Genomic DNA, 20,045 nt, shown 5'->3' on the forward strand with positions numbered 1-20,045 from the left:
ATTTTGGGGGGCGAAGTCGCAGCAAAGTAATTTTGCGCAACCTAGATTATCCATATTTTAGCCGACTAGCGAGCGAGAAGACCTACTCGTTCGTTCTCACAAGCGTCATATATGAATATATATGTCGTTTATTTTTATTTCTAATTTTTGCAGAAAGCTGCTGCGTGCCGAAATTTGGTGCATTACAAGCCCACTATGGCATTGATCCCAGTTGAGGATGACGCGACCTTTCTGAGGGGGCCGACAGGAGGAGCCACCGTCAAACAAGGCGAGCGAGATGCACCCGGCGAAGCACTAGGCGTGCTTCCTGAATGTGACGGGCCTAGGAGAAAAAGCGTCGGGCAAGAAGGCTCCTCCTCCTCAAGAAAATCGTCCAGGTCTGTGGAGTCTGCTGCAAAGTCGTCCAAGTCTGTGGAGTCGGCTGCAAAGCTGGCTTCCTCTGAAAACGCTCCAGTTCCAAACGCAGAGGAGAAGCCGGTCAGCGCAGAGGGTTCTCCGAAAACCGCAAAGCGGGCCTTGCCTTTCTCCAGCGCACGGTCTCTTGGCGAGTCAGCCGCCATAAAGAGACCTCCCGATGTGTCGGTGACAAAGCCGAATCTTGACGAGGATCAGTGTGCTAACGAGGACGCAGTCATAGCCGCAAGGAACATTCCACAGTCAACGGTGGCAGCAGCGGAACCGCTCGGTGTCGGGGTCGAAGATAGACCGCAGGTTCCTTCGATAGAACAGGAACCTAAATCTGACCCGATTCCAGAGGCGAAGCGACAAAAGGAAGCTAAACGAAAGCCGCAGAGGAAAGGCCACAAGCGCCACCACAAGAAAGCGACAGGTTAAAAAAACATTCCCGTTCGACATCTCCCTCCCCAGCCTTGTGACTAACTTTGAAGTGAAGCGTAACAGCAACGTCCCAACAAGTTATGGTAAACTGCTGGACTTGGGTGCACCGCTTCATAGAAGAGACGGTGACGGGATCATTCAATGGGAATGGGTATAGAGTTTATTTCTGGGGTAATTTATTTTTAGCTCATCTGCGCGCGAGAATACAAGCCACTGTAAGATTGATCACATGTTCTGTCTCTGCGCGAGTGCTCGTTTAATGAAATCGCAAGCGAGCCAGATGTGAAACTGCGTTGTACTCGTAGCGCAATTCAGTTTTCATTCACAGCGTGGAACGATATTTGGGTTCGGCGTTCAACAATGTTTGACCAGGCGCTTTCTATGTAGACATGTTACCTTATCATTGATTTGTAAATACATTTTCCTCTTTATAGGTTACTTGTGACATCCTAATGTTTACCATGTACAGTGCCCAGAATTTCAACTTGTATGTATGTGTGTTAATGAAAAAGAGCATAGTGGAATGTCGAGTAAAGAAACGTCTTAATAGACCATGCTTTCTCTCTATATATCTCTTTAAATTGGTTTGTGCATTCGTATTAAAAACAACTGTTTGTATGTCTAATCAGAGTCTGGCATTTCATAAGACAAAATATTCGGTATGTCATCAACATCATCAGCCATTTTTTATGTCCACTGCAGGAATAAGGCGTCTCCCTACCTTTGATACCTACACACATGCGATATGAAATTGTGGGCTCTGTACATGGTAAACATTAGGTTGTCACAAGTGACCTATAAAGAGGAAAATATATTTACAAATCGGTGATAATTTGGTATGTATATATACATAATTATGGGGTCTTACGTGCCAGAACCACAATATGATTTTGAGGCACACCGTTGTGGGAGACTCCGCATTAATTTTGGCCATCAGGGGATCTTTAACGTGCCCCCAATGCACGGGACACGGGCGTAACTCTATGTCACCTCTATCGAAGTGCGGCCGCCGCGGCCGGGATTCGATCCCCCGACCTCGTACTTGGCAGCGTAACACCATAGCCGCTAAGCCACCACGGCGGGTGAAATAAAAAATCTACTGCAAGTGCATCCTCGATGTTATGAAGACAAAATAATATGCACGCAAGTTTAAGGTGAAAGAATAACCGTCAATGATTATGATTAATATGCAGAAGACAAAAATAGTGTTCAAAAGCCTGGCAAACGAACAAGAATTAGGATCGCCAGTCAGCATCTAGAGTCTGTAAAGAAGTACGTTTACCTAGTTCAATTACTCACAGGGGATCCTGATCATGAGAAGAAAATTTACAGAAGAATAAAATTGGGGTGGAGTGCATACGGCAGACATTTGCCAATTTCTGACTGGGAACTTGCCACTGTCGGTGAAAAGAAAAGTCTACAATCATTGCATTCTACCGGTGCTAAGATATGGGGCAGAAACTTGGAGGTTAACAAAGAAGCTCGAGAACACGTTAAGGACCGCACAAAGAGCGATGGAACGAAAAATCTTAGGACTAACGTTAAGAGACAGGAAGAGAGCGGTGTGGATCGGAGAGCAAACGGGCATAGCACATATTCTATAGTTGAGATTGACAGAAAGAAATGGAGCTGGGCAGCCCATGTAATGCATAGGATAGTTAACCTAGTGAACCATTAGAGTACAGAATGGAGACCAAGAGAAGGGAAACGCAGTCGAGGATGGCAGAAAACTAGGATGGGTTATGAAATTACGGAATTTGCAGGTGGAAATTGGATTCAGCAAGCGCAAGACAGGCGTAATTGCATATCAGTGGACATACAAATAGGCTTACGATGATGATTATGACCTATGCTTCTTGACCCGTCGCGTAAATGCGGGTACGTGCCGCGTTAGGTCGCCACCACCACCACAATAATTAGGAACTAATTATAGTGAGGGGGCCCTTCGCAATAGTCATAAAACTATGGTGACGAGGTAACAACAGCCGATGCAGAACCTGTGTAATAGTATGGTCCCTAGAAATATTTCTAGGGACCATAGTAATCGCGCATCTTTCAATCTGGTTTCCTGGCGCCGTCGACAAGTGTTGTTGGCCGTGCCCCCGGTGGAAAGATGCGCGTTTGTGTTTGTGAAATGGCAATAAAGAAAAAAAAATGTTTCGTAGCGTTGCTGAAATACGTTGGGCTCGTAACTAGAAGGGCTTGGGCTCGAGTCGCGTTCTGACAATGTCTTGGTTTTTTTTTCTTTTTTTCACTTTGCTGCATTATTATTTTTTTCGCTTGACTTTTGCCGCACTTGTTCTTCTTCCCAAAGCTTCTCCACCACGTCTGACACGGAGGGCTCCTGCCAAGGAGAGCAAAGCGACCCGCTGCGTAGCCCAGGGTTAGAGGAGTGGGGCTCGTGGGTACTGGGCGCCCCAGGCAGACATGCCAACCCCTCTGTGGAAATAACATGCGATGCAATAAAAAAGGGCCCCGTGACTTTTGCAACTACACGGTGAGGGCACACGTCATAATAGTGTACTCACTACTCTGACGGGTCGCCTCACTGTAGTGAGTGCCTAAAAATGATGTTTAAGCTTTCATCAACTCATGTCTCAAGTAGTTAGGGAAAGGATGAGATGAACAAGAAATGCAATAGAATCTACATTAGTTTCGTGATAGAACATATTGTTGGAGATGAGATGTCATTACGGCATTTTGCCTGTGCTACTGGATTCCTGGTCGATTTCTCTTTAGTTACCTACCTTTAGCTACCTACTGCCACCCCATTCTTGGCCTATCCCCCTTAGTGGGTGCGAGCCATGATAAAGGATAATAATAATAATAATAATAATAATAATAATAATAATAATAATAATAATAATAATAATAATAATAATAATAATAATAATAATAATAATCATCATCATCATCATCATATGCGCCCTGGTTCGAGGTCATCATCATCAGGAAGCGAAAGAAAAGAAGATCACGCGCACCGCGAGCTCATATTTCTTTTTTCTCGTTCGAGCTAAATAGGTGACAGCTTAGCGTCTTGTTTGACGCGTCAGAACTAGAGGACAAGGCCAGAACAAGAAGATATCCGTACGACTAAGTGTTGCTTTTAGAGTCATACGAACATTGTCGAACTGCCATCGTAGTTCCGGCTGTCTTGTTCTGCCCCCAGCGTCCACTAATTGACTGGTCAGCTGACGTGTCCTCTCGAAAATCTTGCTGAAGGTAAGTGCGGTGGGCGTGTAGCGGTGCCATGCTTTATTTGTAGAACCAGAGATTGTGTTGCACAAATGTTTGTAGCTAAATGTATTTGAGAGGTAAAATAAGCTGCATAGACACAAGAGCAGATAAAATGTCGCGGAGCTGTCGCATCGTATTTGTCGGGCATTCGCTGACGTAATGCTGTTTGTCTACGTCAGCATCACGGCACTACGCTGCTGCCGAGAATGCTGCCACAAGGCTGGCCATTAACCGAACGATTTGAACTGTATCAGCCTGTGGGCGCTGTGACTCACAGCGGAGTAGGTATATATAACCGTGGCGATTTCGTGGATCATTCCAGTATAGCATGCCGCCAAACGCAGTAGGGAACATTGTAGCATGGTAGCGCAGCTTCGCTGGTGCACCAACTCTTCGATATGGCAATGCGAGGGGCACCAGGATGCGGTGTCTTGCTTTCATTGGTCGTACAGTACTCTAGCTTTATTTTCATGCGAATTGTTTCTCTTAAAATGACACTAAGTACTATGGCTGTATTAGTAAGTTGCATCAATACAATACAAAGTAACTTTTACCGTGACGGAACACTCGGTAAGGCCAGAAAATACGCAAGAATGACAGGCGGGTGGTGGCCACGCCTTCTCAAGTCGCCTTTTCCCTCTGGAAGCTCCGCTCCACCTCGCTGTGACGTCATAAATTTTGACGGTATCTGCTCGTGCCTAGTTAATGGTTTATCTGTAAAGTCATCATCATCATCATCAGCCTATATTTATGTCCACTGCAGGACATAAATATAGGCTGATGATGTAAAGTATTATCGGTAAATTAGTTAATGGGTTATCGGTAAAGGTCTATCGGTAGCATTGCTGGTGTCTCGTCAAGTTTAGTCTTCATATTGTCTTACAGGTATGAACAGTTTTCCCCCAAAATAATGAAGAGAGAGAGAGCTTCGGAAGATTAATTTATCAGTCTAAACTGATTTAGTGTTTATCTTTAGTGTTCCTTTAATGCATCACCTCGCGTATCACGAAGTGTTGCATGCTGGCACTGATTCCCTCATTTGCTGCCATCTCCGGCATTCAATCTACAGGTTATACGCTGCCGACGTGCCTCTTCTAACCAAAATTCTAGCTTATTCTGACATTAGCGTTCTCTGTGAATCACAACAAGAAACCAGGGTAGCAATACCGATGGCTGAGGCGGTGATTTTGTTTTTTTGTTTCTGTGACGTCGGCGACAACATAATTATTTGTTAGATCAACTTCCTGTACGCATAGTCCACGTTGCTTAGTGTCTTCGCCTTGGTGTATAAGCTGCAGCTGTTTGCAGTGACGAAGGTACCAAGTAGAGTTGATGCATTGCCCGATTAGGCTTGGTGGGGACATCGTACCGACGGAGCTGCAATTTCGAGGGCGTGCGGAAGAGATATTATTGCTAGTTCACGCAGCTGCTGGTTGAAAAACCCGTACATATAGAGAACGCGCAGTTCTGTAAGGTCCAATATTTAGTACAAAAATAAGAAACCAGGTGATAAAGCTAACCAGGGCGTTGGCTTGGCTAGTTGGTTAGTGTACATACTGAAAACAGTTCAAAAGAGACTGGATGAGGGAGCAGACGACACAAGTACTGACCGGCAACAGAATTTTTTTATTCCCGCAACGTGCCGGAAAAGTTGCACCAACAGTAATTTTATGACAGCGCCGATATTATCAAATGGCGGGTGCTGCGAATTATTTTTGCCACTCTGCTAAAGCAGCATCAACATTATTTTGGAATCCACCAACTTTTCCTGTAAGTCTGACAAAAATACGCCTATGAATGCCTCACTCTTTTTTTATTATTATTACTATTATTCGAGTTTGGCCTGTGGCATGAAAAAGGGATTGCATTTCATAATTATACATCGCCCCGCAGCCTGACAACAAATTGAAACGTTTTGTAATCAAGGCAGCTCAGATGTGGCAATGGTGTCTGTGACCTTGGTGCCGGGGCGTGCTAGAGTCGCTGAAACATTCAAGAGCAATGCAACCCATGGAAAGAAAAACGCGTTTCTTTAGTAACTCGGGTATTAGAAAGGGGCCTTATATGTTACATTTGTTTTTCAACATAAACGCAGGAAACGTTCAAGTAATATAGATGGCTTATTCATATTTAGTTTGTATTTCGAGACTGCATTGTCACTGATGGGCAGCGTATAGTAGGATACCGTTTTCGATTCTTGTCAGTTATAATTTTTGTCTGGCTCCTTTAGAACATGAATCTGCACTCGCGTTCTATGTTTGCGCGGCACCGCGACACAATGTGGAAGTACATAGCTGGTTCTCTTGAATTGGTCCAGAAAGGGTCTATGACGTAGGGAAATGCACTGACTGTAATACGGTGGGGATTTATGCGCCTGCTACGTAGCCCCACTTTGAACACGGACTCAAAATTTGCCAAAACTTCCAGTGTGCGCTGACTGGTCATAAAACTAGATCTAGCAGCACTGCTCCCAGTGAGGGCTCGGCAAGTAACCTCTTCCTAATCGCAGGGAACTGGAAGAGCGAGACGGCTTCCGGAAATCTCCGAGGCAGCACATTGCGGACTTCAAACAAGAATGGACCCAGGGCTGAAGAAGGAGGGTTTGAAACGCGACCGTGAGGTCGGTTCCCCGGAGAGCCCTTCTACCAAAAGTATCAAAGGTGCGTTGGACCGCTGCTTAATGGACTCGAGTCTGAGGCACGCATCCACGTCCGAAGAAAGCTCTACGAGTCAATCTAAAATTTACGGTGCAAGTGAGGAGGCAGCTGTCTCCCAAAAGCCGGTGTCCGCGTCGTATGAGGAGACCCACATGCCAGACAAGGTGAGAACACTGGGCAATGCCGAGGCCTGTAAGCAGGCCATGTACAGCATGGTACACACGCAAATGCAACATCTAGTTGGCGATTGGCCGGTGATGTGTCGGGATTGCCGGTGATGTAGGGCACAGGCATATAGGGAGCGGTGAGAATATAGATGACATGAAGGGGCTTGGTGTTTTTTTTATTAGTCACGACCGCGTGAAACGAACAAACAACGAAGCTGTTCTTTTTAATTGAAACCCATATCTTCCACTATAAGCGTGCCAGTGAGCGTTTACCATTAGGCTACTTGGGCAACCGTACTCCCACCACTTTTCTTGAGTATTAGTAGAGTGTACTAGATAGGGAGAGTGGGTTCGTTCAGCGTGGGCACGCCACTGGGGCGTTTTTAGGGGCGAAGCTGCTTACGCCGTGGGTCAGTCTCTCCTCCGTCGTAGCCACCTCGTCTAGTTCGTGAAGTGATCACTAGGTGGCGTTAGTGGCGCTCGCTCCATAGAGATACATGGTAAAGGCTAGTGTGACGGGATATCACTAGATAGCGCTAGCACAGCATAGTTGACGCATTAAAATACGAGATGGCGCTGCGGTGCTCGCTCCATTCAGATGTATGGGAGCGCATAGTGTGATGAGCGATCACTAGATCATTGGATGGAAGCGGTCGTTCGAGAGGTTTCGATGCAGGACGATGGGAGACCGCTAGGGGTCAGAGCTATAAAATGCGCTCGCTCTTGGCGCGCTTCCTCTTTCGCTCGGAGTCGCTGCGCCATATGAAGACAAGGCGGCGGAGCGGAGGGCACGGAAAGCGGCTGCAGCGCGCGCTCGCAGACAGAACCCGGAGGTGAGAGCCCGCGAAGCCGAAGCTGCACGAAGGCGCCGAGAAACGGATCCCGACGTTCGAGCCCGCGAAGCAGAAGGTGCACGCCGACGCCGAGAAGCGGATCCAGAAACTGTGAGAGCCCGAGAAGCGGCGAGGAAACGCGCGTACAGGCGGGCGGATCCCGAGGCTGCGCGAGCGCGGGAAGCTGCTGCCAAGCGCCTCAAGCGAGCTCTGCCCGAAGGCGCAGACGCGCGTTTCAATAATTGGCTTATACAACACATGGCTTGCAAATATGCTCTCACGTGCACATCCTTTGACTACTTGAAACCCACGACCACCCGAGGGACGTGCATAGACATTGCATTTACGAACGTCCAACTGCAACCCATACAAGAACCGCTCTCCTTGCATTTCACGGACCACAAAGCCGTCATTTGAAAATGGACAACGGAAGACAAACCTCATCTAAGAAAATGAATAAAAGTTCTTATATAACCTCACACACTGGTTCTCACGTCTTTCATGATGATGTAATGGGCGAATTTTCACGCAAGAGTCATGAACCTCCGGAGCTTCGCCCACTCATCATAATTCACCCCGTGGATGTGCTATGAATTTTTTTATTGGTAGTGCCACCGTCACCTTCACCAGTATAGGCGGCCCCGTGTGCCTGTCGGACGCGTGCCGCGTTGGAGACCCTACCACAGGTACAGGGAGCTTTTGCAGGCGTTTCACAATGTTGTATCCAATTTTGCTACTCGGTGGTGGAAACAGTGATTTTATTCCCCACCGACATGTTGCAAAGGAAATGGAGAAACTGCGACCGAAACAAGGCAAGCGGCGCAAGAACGACAGTGCGTCTAGCAGACGACAGCGACCTGGCCCGCGAGATCGCCTCAGCCAATGGGTGCAGCCGAAACAGCAAGAGCTTGACGATAAGGCGACGGCAGCGCCGCCGCAATTTCAGCGTTTTGTGCATCACTCTCGTGTCTCGGCGCTTGCCATGGCGGCCGCTGGAACCACTCGCTCATTCTAGCACACTCTAGGATGGGTACAAGATTAGCCATGGTGATGATGATAATTATGCCGATGATAATTCTGATTACAACGATGACAACGACGATGAATGACGATATGCGCATCTCCTTTAAAACGGAGTGGGGATTTATGCCACCAAGTCGCCTTATAAAAATGTCTATTGTATACCTATCTGTGAATACCTTTACACTCCCTTCCTTTATACTGACTGCCGTCCTATATATCCCTTCCTTTACACCACCAATATTGAAGCCGTATTTTACTATTTATATAGCCGTTTCACATGAAACCCTTAATGCCCGTAAAATCTAAATCCTCGTTAAAGCCTTCTTCTTCCACACTAATCGCTCAATCGATATCCTGACACTGTTCGCCAGTGCCTCTTACGGGCATATCGGCGACGTAAAACATTGGTTTAACTGAAGCCGTCACGTAGAACACAAATTTAGGAGCAAGTCAACAACACATTTTACACTATCTCATGGCATCGAGGCTCTAAAAGGCTGCAGTTCAGTCGAAACAAAGTTAATTTTCGCACATGCTTTCTTTGGGTTCACTTTCTGGTGGCCTAATGCGGTTCTAAATAAGAAGTTCACACTATTTATATGCACCTCATGTAACACAGCACAAACATAATGTGAAGGTCTGTATTTTTAAACAGTTAAGCCTCACAAATATACCCATTTTCACTTTTCTATAGGTAACCGGCACTCTCTACAGAAAATAACGGCGAACATCAAGCCGCCTCGAATGCTTCGGTCATATTTTTCTTATGTTGGAAGGTAGCATGAATAGCTATCAAGGTTCGCAAGAACAATACACCTAACTTCAGCTCCAAGTGATAGGCCACAGTCACGTACTTCCGATTGTTGTAAACTTTCCTTCAGTCGATGCAAACGTTGGTGTCAGAGTTCGAAGCGCTATCTCAGAATTATTGATCAAAGTTACAGTTATTTAGGCAACATGGTAATTTTTGGCAGGTAGTTCCCCTTACCTGGCGAAATACGAAGTTGTGCACCTCTGTCAAACTTGTCGTGCTTAGGATATACCGGTAGCTGCGGTTACTGGCAGTCCCTGAATAGGCGGTACTGCAGTGTACCCGATCTTAGGCAAAAGTATACCAAAGTGCAAGGCTCGGGATTAAATTGGACCACATGGACCACCTTAAAGGCCAAGCACTTTCCTTCACTTATCTCCGCAGAAGGATTCGACGGCAGACGTGAAGGACAGCGTTGAAGACACGCCGCGCCCGGACCCGCGTGAACCACTGCCAAGGCGAGCATCGCTAGACCAGCACGTGTCCAAGGGCGAAGTGATTCGGACCGAGACACCAGCTTGCTCTTTGTACGGCGTGGCTGCCGATGATGCTGCAAGCGTCGTGAGTGTCTGGTCGTTCTGTCCCTCGCAAAATTCATGGGCATTGTAGCATTGAAGTTCATTTTTCCTACCCAGTTCATACAGCACAGACTGCTGCCGGCCGAATCCGGAAAACATTTATTTCGCAAGTGATCTTTGCCATTGGCCAGCTGTCTACACGAAAGATGTGGCCACCATCGGGATTGGGTGATTTTTTTTTTTTTGCGAACAATTCTTCCGTAAGAATGTTTCGTTAATACAGGCCCAGATATCCCATTGAGCCGCCAGTAAGCTCTAGTCCTGCGTTAGCCGAATCAAACCACTGACTTCAAGTCAAGGTAGTAATTATGGCATAAATGGAACAATAACAATTAGTTTAACGTGAGAAGCCTGAGACGGCGGAAGAATAGCACGACGAAAAAGCTAGAACAGACGTGGGTCATCAGACTTGGCTAAGCACGGTGTCAGCCTCAAGGGTGACACCGAGACCATGCAAAGCAGTTGAAGTTTATTTTTCACTTGAGGCCGCAAGGTGCCCAGCACTATTCACGTCTCGGTGCTTTAAGCACACCCACCAGAACTCTGTCCACGCATCGAGCGCACGTCCCCGCCCTTGTGATATCTGTAACCCTGTAACAGAACTTATACGGAAAACAAATTGTAGGGTTTCGCAGCCCAAAATCACGATCTCATAATGTGTCATGCCGTAATGACGGACTCGGGAATAATTGTGACCAACTGGGTTTCTTGAACGTGCAGCTATATTTCAGTACACGAACATTTTCGAGCTTCACTGGCAACTAAATATGATGGCCGCGGCCGAGATTGAATCCGGAAACTCGTGCTTAGCAATGCAACGCCAGAACTCGCACAGGCTTAAGGCACTAACAAAGGCGTGGCATGTTCGATTGCCCTTATGTTTGCTCCTCGAGCTTCATCCTAGCCATGCGCTAGGTACATAATGATTGTCAAAAAACGAGCCTAACCTGCGAGGCCAATCAATGGGAGCAAAAAAGCGCACTTAAATGACAATGTACAAGTGTAGAGGCTTGTTTGACATACTCCATAAGCCTTTGGTAACTGTGGTGTTAACTACTGTACTGTCGCTTGGTGCTGTTGATATCAAGGCAGAGTTAAAACTGTTTATTATTTTCCTATTTACAAATCTGACTGTACATCGGAAAATAATTACCAGTTGTAATCCTGCGCTTGTCGATTGCTTATGCCGGTTTTGTAGCTTGAATCAAAATGTAGCAGCACAACTTTGTGACGAGGACACAAACCGAAGAGCAGACATGAACAAGCGCTGCGTCGTTGCCTGCTCTTCGGGTTATAACTACGTATAAAAGTCCCTGCCATTGATTTTTGAATAATACAGAACCCGCTAGCCCAATCTCTGATGTTACCAAGGTTTTGTAGCATCCCTGTTTCTTTTCCCTGAGCAACAGCGCCGTTTCCACAACATGATGCTGCTTGATGATTTTTAAGGGGAAAACCTTACATGCCCCATGAAGCAAAAAATTCGGCGTCCGACGTTTACATCGGACGGCAAAAAACTCACGTGACCAAATGATGATGTCACGTTCCCGGCGCTGGACCTGCTGCGGCTCGCACTGTGAAATTCCACGGTGAACATCCACGGCGTCGGCCGGACGCCGTGACCCACACCCAAAAAAAAAAAAAACAACCTGGTCCCCTCCCAAAATTGTATTGATGCGGATAAAAGTGGATTAGGGTTGATTAAGCAGAATTAAGGTGATTTAAGGTGGATAAAAGTGGATTGAGGTGGATTAAGGTTTAATATTAAGGTTGGTACAAATAAGCGCGAAGTGAATTAAGGTTGATTATTTTGTTTTCCCACTGCCAGGAAGATGCCCTGAGTGCCAAGAAGGACGCTCCTCAGGCAACTGAGGACATTGCCGAGCAGCCTCAGGTCGACCCACGCGAGCCACTGAGCAAACGTGCCTCGATAGACAAGAGCGTGTCCCTCGGCATGATCATCCCCACGAAGCACCCGCCTCACCCTCCCCTCAATGCCATTACCGAAGCTATCGTCACAAATGTGAGTGCACTTCCAATTCCGGAGAACGCACACATCAGTTGCCTACCTTGGTTATTCTTATAGCGTAACTATACTGTCACTACATAGCAACTATTTACACAGCACATATATTCAGTAACCAACTGAGAATTAGGTACCAGCTCTTCCGTCAACAAAACCATCATTACAGCTGCCCTCCGTGCCTTTGAGCTCTAAAACATAGTTCCCAAGAGACTCTGATTGGTCTCCGCGAGTGCCGTCATGGAAATGGGCGAACCTTATTGGCTGATGCATTTAATCAAGCATCGTGCGTCGCATGCCCTTATTTTCCGTATTTGCGCAGTGCATGTTGCGTTCTTCAGTCAAGCGTGGGCGTCGGGAGGAGTACCGTTGAAAGGGACTTGTTCCGTCGGCCTCCTATACGTAAATCCTCTAGCAGTAGGAATTTTCTATCTGCGTACATATAGTACTGCATGCTAGTGCCAAGATTGTGGAACGCGTAAAAGTGAGTTAACCTGTATGGCTTATGGTTTACATCTCTTAGGGACTCGGTGGTGGCGACGTTCTGGCCCTGTGCCCAATTTATTGAGTTTAACTCACAATAAATGCTGCGTAATCAAGGAGTACAGGAGGCATACGTAAATGCACTGGTAAAGATCTACAAAGATTCCACAGCTACGTTGTTTCTCCACAAGAAAAGTCGAAAGTTAACCTATCAAGAAAGCGGTCAGACAAGGAGACACAATATGCGTATCTCCAATGCAATTCACTGCATGCTTAGAAGTATTCAAGCTCTTAGACTGGGAAGGCCTAGGAATGAGGATCAATGCCGAATATCTCAGTAACCTTCGATTTTGCAGATTGACATTGTCCTATTCAGCAACGATGGGGACGAATAACAACAAATTACTGAGGACCTCAACCGAGAAAGTGCAAAAGTGGGGTTGAATATTAATATGCTGAAGACAAAGATAATGTTCAATAGCCTGGCAAGGGAACAAGAATTCAGGATTCAGTCAGCCTCTTGACTATGTAAAGGATTGCGTTTATCTAGGTCAATTACCCACAGGGGACTCTGATCACGAGAAGGAAATTTACAGATGAATAAAACTGGGTTGAAGTGCATACGGCAGGCATCGCCAAATCCTGTCTGGGACCTTACCACTGTCGTTGAAAAGAAAAGTGTACAATCATTGCACTCTACCGGTGCGAACATATATGGGGCAGAAACTTGGAGGTTAACAAAGAAGCTCGAGAACAAGTTAAGGACCGCACGAATAACCATAGAACAAGAAATGTTAGGCCTAACGTTAAGAGACAGGAAGAGAGCGGTGTGGATCAGAGAGCAAATGGGGATATCCGATATTCTAGTTGACAATAAGAGAGAAAAGAGAGAAATCAGCAGCAACAATATGGAGCTGGGCCGGCCATGTAATGCGTAGGATGGGTGACCAGTGGATCCTTCCTTGTGTTTGAGAATGGATACCAAAAGAGAAGGGGAGCGCAGTCGAGGACGGCAGAAAACTAGGTGGGGTGATGGAGTTAGGAAAATTGCAGGCGAAGGTTGGAATCAGCTAGCGCAAGACAAGGGCAATTGGAGATCGGAGGGAGAGCCCTTAGTCCTGCAGTGGACAAATATAGGCTTCTTCTTCTTCTTCTTCTTCTTCTTCTTCTTCTTCTTCTTCTTCTTCTTCTGCTGCTGCTGCTGCTGCTGCTGCTGCTGATGACGATGACGATGACGATGACGATGACGATGATGATGATGATGATGATGATGATGATGATGATGATGAAATGCTGCAGTGCTCGCATTTTGCCCGGTTGAGGTATGGGTTGCTCCGATACTAGGCAGATAGAGACGCTTGAAGGCGAAAAGTGCAGAGAAAAGTAGTGACAATAGCGGAATGTTTCATCCTTTTATGACTTCCTTCTTTCTCTCATTATTTTGCTGCTTTTGGAGAACACGAGGAAGGCACAAAGAGCTGAACATTTTTCGAGGAAAGGATTGTGATTCGCCAATTAAAAAGGAAATGTAGGCCGACAGTTTTGTTACACGGAAGGTAAAGTTGTCATTAACCTGATTGTGACATGTCTATAAAGAAGGAACCACTATGAGGTCTCCAAAAAGGGGCGTCGTAGTTAAAAAAAAAAAAAAAACTCCTCCTGACTGCTAACTCGAGAAGTGGAACATGACACCAGCCACTGACTGGAACAGTCACACGACTAAACAAAAGAAATCCGTATCATTTTCAACCCTTGCAGGCTCTGATTAATACTGTCCAGCGAACATTTAGTGTCACGACACTATTTCTATCACCACATTCATGAAATGCATACAGCTGCAGAACATACTAAGAAATTTCGATCCTTTATTGCGTTTTGTCAAGTTTATGGAATGTGGACTCCATGCGATAACTCTCTACAGTAACGTTAGGTATGAGAACAACAACTGTTTCGTTTCTAACATTCTTAGAAAACACCTATCGAGCCACTTGGAATCTAAACTGAATGTTAAGACATTTTAAAAAACCAAGAAAGAAGTGAACCCACTACACATGACGACATACTTACACCGAGAGTAAATACCCATCAGTCTACCATCCAACTCGTTATATCAAAGCATCTTACAGATATTGAAACTTGCAACACAGGTCCATTCAGAAATATTTCAGGATGTTCGCGACACATTTTAGATATGATTATTTTTATCAGTGCCTCTGGGCATTTGGGGCACTACCTCGGCGTGCACAATTCTGTACGCAGCTTTACTAGCTTAATTAAACTACGAACGTATGTCGTCCTATGTGTTCCTCTGTCTCCTTTCAGACAGGCGCTCTTGGTGCCACGGCGCAAACGCTCCGAGGAGTCGAAGACATTGCGGAGGTGCCGTACGTCGACCCTCGCGAGCCCATGAGTCAACGGGCCTCGATAGACCTGAGCGTCTCTCGCGGCGAGGTCATCCCCACCAAGCCGGCGCCTCACTCACCCATCAGGACCGAGCCCTCTACTGATGTCGGCTATGTAAGCTAAGCACCGCAAATTTCTTGAACGCAATATTCCTAGTGTATTCATTGTATAGAAGCGCGAATAGAGGCACGCACACTGATATCCAGACGACACAATAAGCTCTTCATTGGGTGTCCTTCTGTGCACTTCAATTCCAACAATATACGTATATCAACTCGCCCAACTGACCACCACTGTGCTTCTTGTTTACCGTTGGGTCGCCGTACTCCGGTAAAGCACAGAATCTATCGGGGCAGCGCTGTTTCAAGACCACGAGTTCGGGTTAGTCATAATTATGAATTGTATTGAAGGTATGCCCAGCGACAGGACAGGAACGAAAAAAAAAAAAAAGCTAGGGTGAACTGAATAAAAAAACAAAAAACGCAGGACTAGAGCCGCCCCAGCGTGTATTTTGTCCCGCTGCTTTCCTCCCAGTTGTGCTTCGTTTCGACCAAGTATACACCAACTTGCCTTAACTAACGTCTGCCCTTTTCAGCTTTTCTTGAGGCTACAGGTGGTAAATTGCACTTTGTTTGCCAGGAGCGGAGAAAAACCGTTACTACCCCGTAATAGCCCGCGACATTCTTGAGGCCATATAGCAATTTGTGTGCGTGAGGCGTGACCACATTTCTCTTCCGTTTTTAAACGCCTTCACTTTAACTTTCGGAATTTTAAGTGCAGATGGCGTGCGATTTGCTCTGCCGTTGAAGGGCGAGCGAATGTCAGGTGTGGAAAATACCACTGCTGTGTGTAAGGTCAAGCATATTGATAAGTTTGTACCATGCAAAAGTTATGTTGTGCACGCTTTTTCTCTTTCTTGTGGCCGAGTATACGAAGACCCGACGGGCCGATGCGCTAAGGGCATGCTGATCATGCTTTGTCGCTTAAGAAAAATAATTACGGGCATGTTTCCACGCATTGTCGTATTTGCAAGTTCTAGCCTTTGTTCGCCTTAAGTTTTATTCTCCTTAAACAAAGGCATCAGTACACGAAGTATAAGATGCTCACATCCAACGCAAACGTGATGACTACATTAGCCAGTGTTTGTTTAAAGTGTCACAAAATGATACTGGCGTACCTTGATAGCTAGTTTCAAGGAGGGTACCGGTGGAGAGACGCGGTGTTATTAATGCACCTTGGTTTGATATTGCGTGGGTTACCTTGTTTTGCGTGAATAAAACATAGTTTCAAGTCAGCGCTTGTCCCGTTACCTCCTTCGTGTTTGTCCGTTGTCCATTTGTGCTGTTAACACTAAGACCCTCTCCCCCAATCACCTAACTCTCTCTCTCTTATTACACTTTCGCAACTGTGGCGTATCCAAAATATTATTTTAATAGTAGTGTTTCCAACCTGATATTAACTTATAGAGAATTCTAGCCTGCTCGTAATTCGTTCCCTGTTGTTTTATAGTTGATGGCAGTCTTGAAGCTAGGACGTCACCCTTGACAACACAGCTAAATACTAAAGTAGATTAAGTTGAGTTCATTGAAAACTATTATTCGAATGCATTCAAGTACCTTAAGATCGAAATCACATCAACTGCCAAAACGTCTGCAACAACATATCGTCCCACTTGTGACACCTCTGCCTGAATTTCTTTATTGGTTGCATTTTCTGCAATGATGCACTGCCTAACATCATTTTATATAAAACATTTCTTGGCTCTTTGCTTTATCTTTATGCAAGCGTTGAATCGTCGTTATGTTTCACATGCGTAAAATATATATACATGCTCTCCGGTTATTCAACATATATTTCTCGTCATTTTCAGTGATATTACGGCTTTATTGTTTACACGTGACAGCCCTTTATTGTTAGCATTGCAATTATGCACGCCTGCCCTGCTGTGATATTGTATGTAGCGGCCGTAGGCCAATCAAGCTCATTTTAGCTTTTACTCGCGTTCCCTTCATCCTTCTTACTGAGCTTTAGACGTTTCGCCTTCTGTACGAAAGCCTTGTTTACAAATAAATGACTCCTCGTAATGACGAGTTCAAGCATATTTTGATACCCAGCATGGGCATCTTGTGTACACACGCGAAAGATTCATTGTGCCGAATTTTAGCTGGCAATGGCTGGCGTTTCAGCTGGTGATTCAGCTAGCGATGGTTACTAAAAAAACGCGTTATTGCAACGACGGCAAGCTTCTGCCTGCATACATCAACATACCTCTGGTCGGGCACTAAAACGTACTTATGATACACTCGTCTGGTCGCTTTCAAACACTCTAGAATACACTCGTGGGGTGGTCTACATACGACTGGTCGGTAACCAGTGCCCGGAACACATTCGACTCGGTCGTTAAGAGTTCCGTGCTCCAGTTCAGTGCACCCTGGCTCGCTCGCACCTTCGAGGGGGGAGCGCTACCAAGATCCGATAGAATTTCGATTGCGTGGCTGCTCCAATTACTTGGGGTAGCAGCAGAACGTTTTGGCTCGAGCATGCTTCCTCTTGTTCCAATGTCTATAGTCCTCCGCATCGGGGCCAACCGTGTCGTAGTGCGCTAATAACGAGTTGAATGTGCCATTAAACTCGCCATTTTTTTTTTTTTGAACGTTAGTGTCTGTGGACGAGGCTTCCTTGAAGCCGAAACGTCTAATGCTTGTTGCAAACATTTTTTTTTGTTTGCGTCATTTTATTCGCCTTGTCAAGAAACCCCTACCGTACCTGATAACACGTCAAACATTGGTCTCATTATTGTAATGAATATAAAGCTAATTTATCCCGTTCTATCCGAAATTCGAAATCAGAATGTTCAAATCGCTGAACTCTTTTTCTTTGTCTGTTTATAGAAAGACGCTACCGGTGTTGACATCGCCGTGGAGTGGCCCGTCGACCCCAGGGAGCCGCTGAGCAAGCGCGCATCGATCGACCGAAGCATCTCCTCGGGCGTGGTGATACCAACCAAGCCCGCGGTCCACTCTCCACTCAAGATCATCTCCGGAGTCAGTGTCACCAAAATAAGCCTGCTTCTAAATTAACCGACGAATGATAATAAAATAGCGAGCATGGAAAGAAAACCCAGAATATAATCACTGTTGTCACACGTACACTGTTTCCCTATTCTGGGGCCCTATCGCGTAAAGCTATTCCAAACTTTTCTATTCTATTTTTTGCACTCAATCCTCCGCGATTAGTCAAAAGCATTTCGGGCCACCTCCACTTCGCTTGACTGTCACGCGACGTTAGCAAAGCCGCGAAAGCACCTCATCTGACATGACGTGTATACACACTGATAAGGCATGATTAGACCGAACAAAAGAAAAATAATTATTTTCGATTCAACGCCTTTTTCACCATCGGCCCTCCGCAACTGGCCTAAAGTTTTCGGGCTGCGCCCACTTCACTTGTCTGTCACGTGACGTCACAAAACCGCGAAATCTCATCGCGTCAAAGTGACGTGTATGCGTTAATATGCCGAATAAAATTTACTTTTTTTTTCGTAATAGCCGGAGACTGCCCCGTTCCGAAATGAATAGAAGATGGCTGCCCGCCGATCGCTCTGGCACTGGCTACTCGGAGCTGCCTGGGAGAAGGGATTTATTTGCGCAGCATAACAAACATTTTCTCGTGGCAGTATAACGTTGTAGAATTCTTTCAGCATTTACACGACATCGCTATGCCAAATTTTCTTCGCTCAGGATCTGTTTAAGCTGCATTTTTGACCTTCCGTTGTACGCCACCGCGATTTTCTACCAGATACCGAAAGCTAAGCAAGGGGAAGCGGACCAATCGCAGTCGCTGGAATTACCCTCCTCATCAGTTTATCTGTTTTAACTGCTTTAGCACGGCACCACCTAAACTCTCTCGACTTCTGCGTTCTCCTGACCTCTGGTTAGCCAATTATATAACAAGAACCTGCCATGTAAGGCAATGATATTCGCTTTGAAAGCATACAAATGGGACTTCCTATAAGCGAGCAGATACCTTCATGATCTTGTTCAAACCACGCTTCCGTCGGAGGCTACGTAAGTTTGATGTCAGGATATTGTAATAAAAACATTTTGGAATACTCTTGCGTTATAGGGCCCCTGTTTGAGGTATGAACTTAGCTCTTCATTGGGCAAACTCGTGCCCAGAAAGAGAACACTCTAATCCCTACATGAGAACGGTTGATGCAGTCGTCCGTCATCGAATCTGACGGACGGGAGTACATTCACTATTTATACTCGGAACACTGTACATCCCAGAGTATACATATATAATCACTTGTGCTCGCACACATTCGTGAAAGCACGACACTATTCGCGTCTCGTGCGCAATCTGATCAGACAAGACTCTTTCGGTAAATATGTATAATCTGTCACAACATTACAAAAAATCAAAGCCCCCTTTTAAAGAAAGATGGTTGAACGCGAAGCTTTCAACCATGCACCCCATGAATCAAAGTCAGTCTAAAGCCAACGACCACGCAACGAACCCAAATAATGCTGAGCGACCCGATGCGATGCTTACGTGATTTGATTGCTTGCTTATGTTTGTATTTTTTTGAACGTTGAAGTTGAATGGAGACGCATTTCATTAAGTTGCATAGCCTTTATTTTAGATCATGCAGCCGTTGATTACACGCACAAACTCGCACTTTCACGGACGACTCTACACTTGCATAGTATTGCCTTGCGATCGCTGTGATAGACGGTCAGAGGCTCCACCGTTGCCGATACACGGGATCGGCCTTACGGGCATGATCGCGCTTACGTTCGCGTACGGCAGCCTCTTCTGCCGTGCGCTGTACCCGCGGCCTACCCATGGTGACGGCCGGGAATGCATTGCGTGACGCGCGTAATGCAATGCAGATATATACAGTTCGTCCGGGTAGCGTGGCGTTGCAGTTCCCATTGTTCTTATCTGCACAATTGCGAAGGTAAACTGTAGTGTTCTACGATTGTGTGCG

The 20,045-nt window shown here is 46.0% G+C and overlaps 1 protein-coding gene across 1 annotated transcript; it reads left to right on the top strand.

Annotated features, from left to right (window-relative positions):
* The first annotated feature begins 6,754 nt into the window (after positions 1 to 6,754).
* Positions 6,755 to 18,149, top strand: LOC125945438 (uncharacterized). The gene is made up of 5 exons (XM_049667186.1): positions 6,755 to 6,895; positions 9,950 to 10,126; positions 11,972 to 12,193; positions 14,972 to 15,166; positions 17,944 to 18,149. Exons 1-5 carry the CDS (start codon positions 6,755 to 6,757, stop codon positions 18,130 to 18,132), a joined length of 924 nt encoding a protein of 307 aa, XP_049523143.1. The 3' UTR covers positions 18,133 to 18,149.
* Positions 18,150 to 20,045: the final 1,896 nt, after the last annotated feature.

Source organism: Dermacentor silvarum, chromosome 5 (assembly GCF_013339745.2).
Source record: "Dermacentor silvarum isolate Dsil-2018 chromosome 5, BIME_Dsil_1.4, whole genome shotgun sequence".
Lineage (NCBI taxonomy): Eukaryota > Metazoa > Arthropoda > Arachnida > Ixodida > Ixodidae > Dermacentor > Dermacentor silvarum.